The 8991-nt window shown below is 47.4% G+C and overlaps 1 protein-coding gene across 1 annotated transcript; it reads left to right on the top strand.

Moving 5' to 3' along the window:
* The first annotated feature begins 787 nt into the window (after positions 1–787).
* CMTM4 (CKLF like MARVEL transmembrane domain containing 4) lies at positions 788–7942 on the top strand. Its single transcript, XM_023763078.1, has 3 exons — positions 788–959; positions 3624–3722; positions 5020–7942. The coding sequence occupies exons 1-3, from the start codon at positions 822–824 to the stop codon at positions 5182–5184; spliced, it is 402 nt and encodes a 133-aa protein (XP_023618846.1). The 5' UTR covers positions 788–821; the 3' UTR covers positions 5185–7942.
* Positions 7943–8991: the final 1049 nt, after the last annotated feature.

The following is an 8991-nucleotide window of genomic DNA, read 5'->3' as shown; positions in this document are numbered from 1 at the left end:
GAAACTGGTGTAGGCTTGACATAAGGTAGGTTGTGAAGTGCTTGGTTAAAGAGGTGAAGTAGAGGCCAGGAGCTCACTCCGATCTGGTTTTAGGTGTGAGAACTCCACGCCTTTCTTTGATCACAGGGCCATTAACTCAGCCTTTGTGTGGGCTTCCTCCTTTTCCTGAATTCTTCGGTTCAAAGTTCACCTGGTAATTTCCATTGATATTTGTTTGACTTTATGGTCTCCAATCTCTTGGGACATATTGCTAAAATGTAACTTTGATCCTTCAGAAAGAAATTGATTCTATTTTCGGTATATTTAACAATGATTTTATCAACTGCCAGTCTGTCTTTTTGTGATCCAGTCCAATGATAAACTTTTAAAAACCATCGCTCATGAATTAACTAAATGGGCCTCCTTTTTAGAGTAGAGACTATAAATTAGAAACGTGTGTAGACGGTGTCCACACTAGATAGAACTACTAGTAAAAAAAAATCACAGAGACATTCCTTTCTGCTTCTTCACAAGGGCCACACCGCAACAGACTGGATTCAGTGTACCGTGGTGGGCTTAGCTGTCCACACGAGGAATTTGATAACGGCTCTATACCTTCACATCCTCGTGTAAGAATTGAACCAGGTCATACTCCCGACAGTGATAACTGCCGTCCCCAGAGGGAAACTCTGTGGCTGCATAGGGTGGCGGTGGTGGGTTTTATTTAAACGTGGCAGGCACCCATGTCCCCGGATGTGTACTACACCTACAGACACATGCTATGTTTCCAATCTTCTTCCTAGATCTTGGCCCTGATTGCGTTCATCTGCATAGAGACCATCATGGAATGCTCCCCGTGCGAAGGCCTCTACTTTTTTGAGTTTGTGAGCTGCAGTGCGTTTGTGGTGACTGGAGTCTTGCTGATTCTGTTCAGTCTCAACCTTCACATGAGGATCCCCCAGATCAACTGGAACCTGACGGTGAGTACAGTCACCGCCCCCTGACTGTGAAAGGATCGGCTGCTGCTTGGCTCCAGGGAGAGTGGGAACCGCTCCATGTCGTGTTTGGGTCCAGTTCATTGCGGTACTGAAATATTCCACTGTCATTCAGCTGTGAAATGTTACATTTCTTTACTGAGTTGAATAAAACTACAACTTAAATGGAATCTTCACTAATGGCAGAAACATCATAACAATTGTTTTGACCTCTTTGAAGATATTTCAATTTCATGATCTTCTGAGATTAGGGATGTTGATATGTGTACAGAATATGGGAAAGAGAAAATAGAATTAATGCATTTTTGCATATATTTTACACCGGACCCAAAAGCCATTTATAAAAGAATTGATTCGGGAAGAATTGAAACTATGAATGAAAATGGCAATAACTTGCAAAGCCTAGGGATATTATCAAATTCAAAGCAACTGGGAGGACTGGAAGGGAGGGTTAGTGTTTGATCAGTCTTGACTGGAAATGTGTCCTCTTCTCCCTGTGGTTTGGGTTCTTAACCCTGTTTGACAGCCTTGCCCTCCAATCAGCATGGGAAGCTCCTGGTTGGTCACTCCCAGGCCCCTTTTCCTGGACGTGTGTTACTTATCTTTACTGTGCTAAACGAGGGGAAACTTAATAGCACTTGGTTTTCCTGGTATTTCTCTGCAAGTGAGCATGTGCCGGAGCTCAGAGGGAATCGTTCAGGGAAACACAGGGAAGCAGTCAGCTGCCTCAGCCTCTGGGCCTGTGGGAGGAAGACCCCGTGGGCCCCACAGCTTCTAAGAGGGCAGCAGAGGAGGGGAGGGCGCTGAGACCAGCTGCCTCGGGAGAACGCCTCTCTCTTGGCTGGTGCAGCACCATGGAAGTGTGGCCCCTGTGAGGGAGCTGGGGAGGAGGCCGGAGCTGGTCACCTTGCCTGGCAGGGCCACTCCCAGGTGATCCTGTGGGGTGCCCAGAGGAGAGGGTCTTCCGACAGGAGGTTCTCTGTGTTGTTCAGACTCTTTTAGGAGGAAAAATAAGAGCAGGGCTGAACCAGGAAAGTTGATGTCAGTTGAAGACTCAGTTGGTTTTGTCTCAGCATTGAACACTGAGAAAAATGTGATTTAAATTTAAACTCTAAAACCTCAAGATAGTGGAGGCATTTTGTCTGAGTTTTTATGACAGGTTTTAATGTCTCAACTATTTTTAAGATAAAGTTTGTGTTATCCACAGGAAAATGCTTACGGAGTTGTGATCTAAATTGATAGCGTAGTAAACAGCAGAGAGAACCTCATAAACCCCCCCCCCCCAAATGCAAGCTCTGTGGGTTTTATAGTTGTTGTTTTGTTTTAGATGTTAGTTTTTATGTGTAGGCCTCTGATGTTATAAATATTAGCTTGTTCAAATTTGTTTTGAACACTGTACAAATCAAACCTATTTGTGGGCCAGATATGGCCAATAGGCCTGGAGTTAGCACCCGCTAGACCAGATCCCCTTGATCTGTTACTGGAGTTACTTGGGCTCACACCTGTACTTACTAGTGCGTTACTGGGGGAGGGACTTGAAAACATGTGTATGTGAGGGTGACCTTCCTTTGCTTCTGTTAGCTTCTGTTTGTTTCCTGTTAGCCCCCATAGGAGGGCTGCAGCCGTGGTGTTTCAGGGGCCAAACAGGAAACATGGAGTGGCTGGTTATGAGACTGCAGGGAGTGGGGACAGCTGTGGCAAACTGGAAAACATGCATCTTATAGAGTTCACAGCCCATTGAAAGTATTTTATTTTATTATTATTATCATTTAATACATATATTGATTTCAGAGAGGAAGGGAGAAAGAGAGAGAGCTAGAAACATCAGTGATGAGAGTGAATCATTGACTGGCTGCCTCCTGCACGGCCCCTACTAGGGATCAAGCCTGCAACCTGGGCATGTGTCCTTGACCGGAATTGAACCTGGGACCCTTCAGTCCTCAGGCTAACGCTCTATCCACTAAGCCAAACCAGCCAGGGCCCATTAAAAGCATTTTTTAAAAATTTAGTACCAATGTTTACTAATACCGCCCGCCCCCCCCCCCCAATCCACATTTGAGGCCATGCCTGGATGTGCCCCTAGCATAAGTGGAACAACACACAGTAAGAGCCTTGGTTTTGTTTCGTGGCCAAGAAGCTCAAGCAGCAGGTGCTGACTAACTTGCAGTACTCCAGTTTTAAGCTTTTTAAACTGTGCAAGTGATAAGTGGTTGTTATAGAAAAACTGGACGATACAGATATTAAAATAGAATAAATAAAATCATGTGATCACCCGAGAGAAATGAAAACATGTCTGCAGAAAAGCTTCCACGTGCCAGGATGATTTGAATGAGTTTTTAAAAGACAACAATAGAACTCTAAGTGGTCATTAGTGTGCATGTCCTCCATAGGTTAGCAGGTTGGGTTTCTGTAATAAGTCATTGAGAAATGGTGACGAGGGTTTTGCTGTGGTGGTTTATCCAGTCGCATCAGACACTGTTACGGTGTTTGCCTTCCTTTGTACAACCAACACCCCCGGGCCACTGAGATGAAGCTATGGAGCCAGCACAGAGGCTGGGTATTGTGCTTGTTCTGGAAGTTCTTCAATGGCTTTCAGGGCAAAGCATGAGATGCTTCTTTTCAAGTGATTTTATTTATCTTTTTCTTTAGGATTTGGTCAACACTGGACTCAGCACTTTCTTTTTCTTTATTGCTTCCATTGTACTGGCTGCTTTAAACCACAAATCCGGAGCAGAAATTGCTGCCGTGGTAGGTGAACCCAGGTGGTTAAAACACGGGCTGATTTGTATACTTCTTGTGACTTGCTCTCCTCTGTCCCCTAATATGTGTCCTACTCATTGTCCTTTAGCTTTTTCTTTGCTAATGAAATTGTTATTGGGCCAATGGAGGTCCCAGTCCCTTCAGTGCTATGGTTCTCAAAGTGTGGTTCCCAGAACAGCAGCCTCAGCATCACCCAGAAACTTGTTAGAAATGCCATTCTCAGGCTCCCCCAGAGCTACTGAATCAGAAATGTGTTTTAACCTGCCTCCAGCTGATTCAGGGGCGCACTCAAGTTTGAGAACCACTGCTCTAGTCTGTTTCCACCAGGACCCTGGATGTCTGTCTGTTAGTGGTGTTGCTTTTTCAAGCCTTTACTGGCCAGTATGGTGGTCTTAGTAGTCAGATGACATTTTTGCTCTTCAGGGTAGAGTGCCCTGGGGGTGGGGTGGGAACCAAACTGTCTCTGTGCTCTGCATTTCTGTATTGTTCTGTATTTACAGAGACTATGTAGCGTTTTTGTAATGGGGGGGATTAAAAGGTTCATGAAAAATATTAAACGAGCTGTTCTCCCAGGTGTCACTCAGTAGATTCATCAGTCGTTATTAACTAAGCCAAACCTGCTGCTTCTCACCCTGGAGCTGCCCAGGTGACAGGCAGCTGGAGAGCAGGTGGGGGTTCGAAGGCTGTGCTTTGGAATGTCAGGCCTTATGGCTTGAGTTGTTATTATACTTGAGCCCCTGATTTTTTGTGTGCATGGGGTTTTGTCTACATGTATTTTCTCATCTGGGACCAGTGACCATGAAGGTGCTGTAAAAGAGTCATTAAAAATTTTTAATTGATTTTAAATATCTTTTTATTGATTTCAGAGAGAGGAAGGGAGAGGGAGAGATAGAAACATTAATGATGAGAGAGAATCATCCGGTCAGCTGCCTCCTACATACCCTCTACTGGGGATCGAGCCTGCAACCCAGGCATGTACCCTAACTGGGAATCGAACCATGACCTCCTGGTTCATAGGTTTATAGCATCAGCTCAACCACTGAGCCACACCGGCTGGGCAAAAGGCATTTTTGTAATAAAAAAAAAAGATCCAAAATACTTTGTGTGAAACCTTAGGCTGTCTTCAGGTCAGGGAGGACTTCTGTGGGTCACATGACTATAGATTTGGCTAAACATTCAGCCGGGCCAGGTGTTGGGGGCATAGCTGTAAGCCGCTCAGGGTCCTGCCCAGGCACCTCGTAGACTGCTGATGTGTCTGAGGACTATCCATGCCTGTTTCTCGTAGATATTTGGCTTCTTGGCAACAGCGGTGTATGCGGTGAACACATTCCTGGCCGTGCAGAAATGGAGAGTCAGCATCCACCAGCAGAGCGCCAATGACTACATCCGAGCCCGCACCGAGTCCCGGGACGTGGATGGGCGCCCGGAGATCCAGCGCCTGGACACATGAGGGCCCAGCAGGGTCCTCCCTCATCCTCGTGCCCATCCTTTCAATCAAGTTTTCTTTCCCTCGTCACGACAGATTCTCATGTGTTTAAGCTGAATTTTGTCCTCTTTGGTAAAGTTCATTTTGGGAAAGGTCCCCCTCCCCCCAGAGTGGCCCTGTTAGCAGGTATGTGAGGCGGAGAGCCCCTGCACCCTGCTGTGCGACAGAAGTGGGTGGGAGAGACCTACGGGTTCTCCAGCGTTTGGTGGCCGTGGGAGCAGCCGGCCTCCCTGGCTGCCGTGTCCACTTTAGGTCTTCACCGGCCCTGAGCACAGGCTTCCTCCCCATCTGACTCTGAGCCACCCTGTCATATGCATTTGTGACAAGTCAAGACTTTGGATTAAATGGGGGCCGCCACGAGGGGGAAGTCAAGGAAGGAAGGTACAAGGTTGGAACAGTCCGTCACCAGTGATTCCTGGGCAGCCCCCATCGTGCGCTCCATCAGCGTTAGTCTTGCTGCCAGGATCCCCCCCTACTGCTTGTCTTCCATGCCCCGGGCATCGAGACAGCCAGCACAGGCCCGGCAGCCACGCGTGGCACTGAGGGGTTGCAGTGATGGGGGTGCTGGGGGAGCTCTGGGCTGGGTCTGGACTTTCTGGGGATGGACAAAGCTGGTGTCCCCTTGGGACAGCTCACAGGACTGTTGACATGCAGGAGGGTTACCTTTCACTTCCCACCTGCTGAGAAAACACTCGATTCTTCCTCAAATGAATCACCTCCCTGAATCCCAGATTCTCCTCAAGGAATATGGGGACCATCTTGTTTTTCGCTCTCCTGACTACCCTTAATGCTTTGAGGCTGCGTTGCAGATTTCCTATCATTTTACCTCTTCAGGTAAAATCCAGGAGAGAAACGCAGTCCATCCCGCCAGCCAGAACACTTGCCCGTTTGGACCCCTCTGTTTTAGATACGTGCTCACTTCAGTGACCTGAGAAGAGTTCTACAGTGATTCTGTGTAGACTTGTCTAGGATTCGAAAATACTTGAATTTGCACCATGACACCCTTTCATTGTATTTGAGAAGCACGAACGAATTGAAGCTTTTCAGGGCCCTAACTACGAACATCCATCTTGGAGGTTGTTGGGAAGAAATCTAGGTCTGTCCGATTTTTGAACTGATTCTTGATGAAGTGAAGATTATTGTGGTGAAGGAGTTAAATGAGCCCCTATGATGCTGTAGAGTTGTCCTTTTCTTCCTGTTGGAGATTAATTGTATCTTTTATGGAAAAATTGTTTTAACTTGTCAGGTTTTCACTCTGAGCTGTTTTTAATGTTTACAAACCTCACTCTAGCTCTAATGTTTTGTGATTAGCTCTCACCAAGGAAAAAACAGTTACTGCTGGTGGAAAAGTGGGAAGATCTCGCAGTAACTCGGAGAACCCCCAGGAGCTTGTGCTAGCGAGCGATCCCAGCCTTGGCAGCGTTCTGTCTGATGAGAGAGAGAACAGGGGTATGCCTTTGGGGTGGCGGGAGGAGAGCGTGCGTGGGAAAGCGTCCGTCTGTGCGTGTGTGGCATTGCATTCTTCATAAAGAGCAGCGTCGGGGGATTGAGCAGGTGGCTGGGGATTTCTAGGAAATGGTACTATGCTGTCTCTGAGGGGGCGGGGTTAGGGGTTAGCTCCCTGAACTGAACACTCGGTTCAGTCTGAGTTCTGCTGCAGTTCCTGCCCTGGGCACCGGCCCAGGTCACATGTGCAAGCCCCTTGTCTGCTTCAGGGGCCACGGCTGCGGGTGCAGGCCCAGCTGGTCTGGGGGTAACTCACCTCCCTCTGCTCCCCCAGAGGGCAGCCAGGCCTGGTCACAGCGGGGCGTGCTGCCCAGAGGGTCTGCTGGAGCCCTCTCTCCGTGTCTGTCCTGAGGCAGTACAGGTCACGCTTCACAAACTTTGAACCTATTCTATATAGTGATTTTTTGAGGAGCTTCTAACATCTGGATTTTATCTGTTCATTTTATGTATTTATTTTGCATTTGTTGAGTGTGTCTGCCTAATCAAAATTGGGCTTATCTCACTCTGCGAGTTCCATTTAAAAAGGGGGTCACAAAGACTCGGCCTTGCATTAAATGGGGCCCACTTGGGAGGACCACCCTGTACTTTATCAGAAATCTCCTGCTGGGAATCATGTTACTTGGCCTCAATAAAAAGCCGCCTTTGAAGTGAGATTGAAGAAAAGAATACCATTCAGGCAGGATTGCTGCCCAAGTTTTCCCAAGTCACTTGCATGGGACCAGTTTACCGTCGGGGGGCGGGGGGGGGGGGAGCCTCCTGGCCTCCTGGGCTGTGCTGTCGGCTGCAAGAAGCCGATCTGCAGCCACGGACACTGTGACGGCTGATGATGAGGAAGAGTGATGACACCCAGTGCCTCAGAGCGACTTAGGAGTTAATGTGCATCTTAGTGTTAGAATCTTTGGAATAATTTATGTCCCTGTAACTATTTAATATCCTTTGTGCCATGAGGCTCTCCCATGGAGTTTGTAAATATATTTCTTTCTATTTAATTAGCGCTCTAGCTGGTGTGATGCACCGCCATCCATCTCGTCCCCTGTGGCAGTGTGGTGGTGAGGAGTTGTGAAGGGGATGTGCTTGTCCAGGTGAATGTAAAGACACCTGCGTTCTTCTTACATTGCCTCTGTACAAACAAGACAATCTAGATTTCGGGGGGCCTGTGGCACTTCTTTTTTTTGGCAAATTAAAGGAAGCGTGTTTTTGCATTTAATAGTTCCAATATGGGTCAGTGTCAGTTTGTTTTGGGGTATTTTCAGACTGAGGCAATCTTAGTGTTTCTCAATTTTCTGGTGGGATGATAATGGCTTTCATGGTCTGTGCCAAACCTGAAGGGAGCTACAGTTGCTTTGTGCATTTGAATTTGTTCCTAGCGACTGTATGGTTGAAACCCTCAAGCATTTGGTGGTTTTAGATGGATGCAAACACTGACGTCTTCAGAGAAAGTTTATCTTGGCTCGGATTTGGTGGATGTGGTATTTTTTCTCTCTGATTCTCCTTTATCTTCCCTTTACACTGAATGAAGGCCTGAAAGGAAATACCTTCTCCCTTTCATACAGAGAGATTGCAATCATGAAAGCCCAAAGGCACTTGTTGGCCCCATATAAAGCTGGGGAAGGACCAAGGCATTTATAGGTTAAAATCTCATAAGAACCCGGCATGCATGGCTCAGTGGTTGAACATCGACCTATGAACCAGAGGTCTTGGGTTTGATTCCCAGTCAGGGTACATGCCTGGGTTTCGGGCTCAGTCCCCAGTGTGGGGGTGTGCAGAAGGCAGCCAGTCAATGATTCTCTCTCATCATTGATGTTTCTATCTCTCTCTCCCTCTCCCTTCCTCTCTGAAATCAATAAAAATATATTTGAGAGATTACCTTTGCCTAGAAAAAGGCAAGAATGTAGTAGCCTGCCCAGTCCCAATATTTATCCATGTCTGCCTTGGCAACCTGAACTGAAGGACCAGCATCAGCAGAGCCCAGCCTGTCCACAGGGAAGCCAGTGAGGGCCCGGCGTGGCTCTGAGGGCCTGGCTTGGGCGGTGGACAACACTCATGGCCCTTTGGGTACCATTACTGTCCCCTGGTAGGAACGCGTAAGCCCCTGGGTGGGTATGGAGTGTATCTGACCTCCACCCTGTGCTGTAAGGCTTCTGATGAGAGCTCTGTGACTCAGTTGAAAACATTCCTACTCTTTTCTTTTTTCATTTCTTACCTGAGGATTTGTTTTCCATTGATTTTAGAGAGGGGGAGGTGAGAGAGAAACATCCATACACA

The sequence above is a fragment of the Myotis lucifugus genome, unplaced genomic scaffold (genome assembly GCF_000147115.1).
Source record: "Myotis lucifugus unplaced genomic scaffold, Myoluc2.0 scaffold_274, whole genome shotgun sequence".
NCBI classification, from domain to species: Eukaryota; Metazoa; Chordata; class Mammalia; order Chiroptera; family Vespertilionidae; genus Myotis; species Myotis lucifugus.
This window is presented reverse-complemented; position numbering and strand designations above follow the sequence as displayed.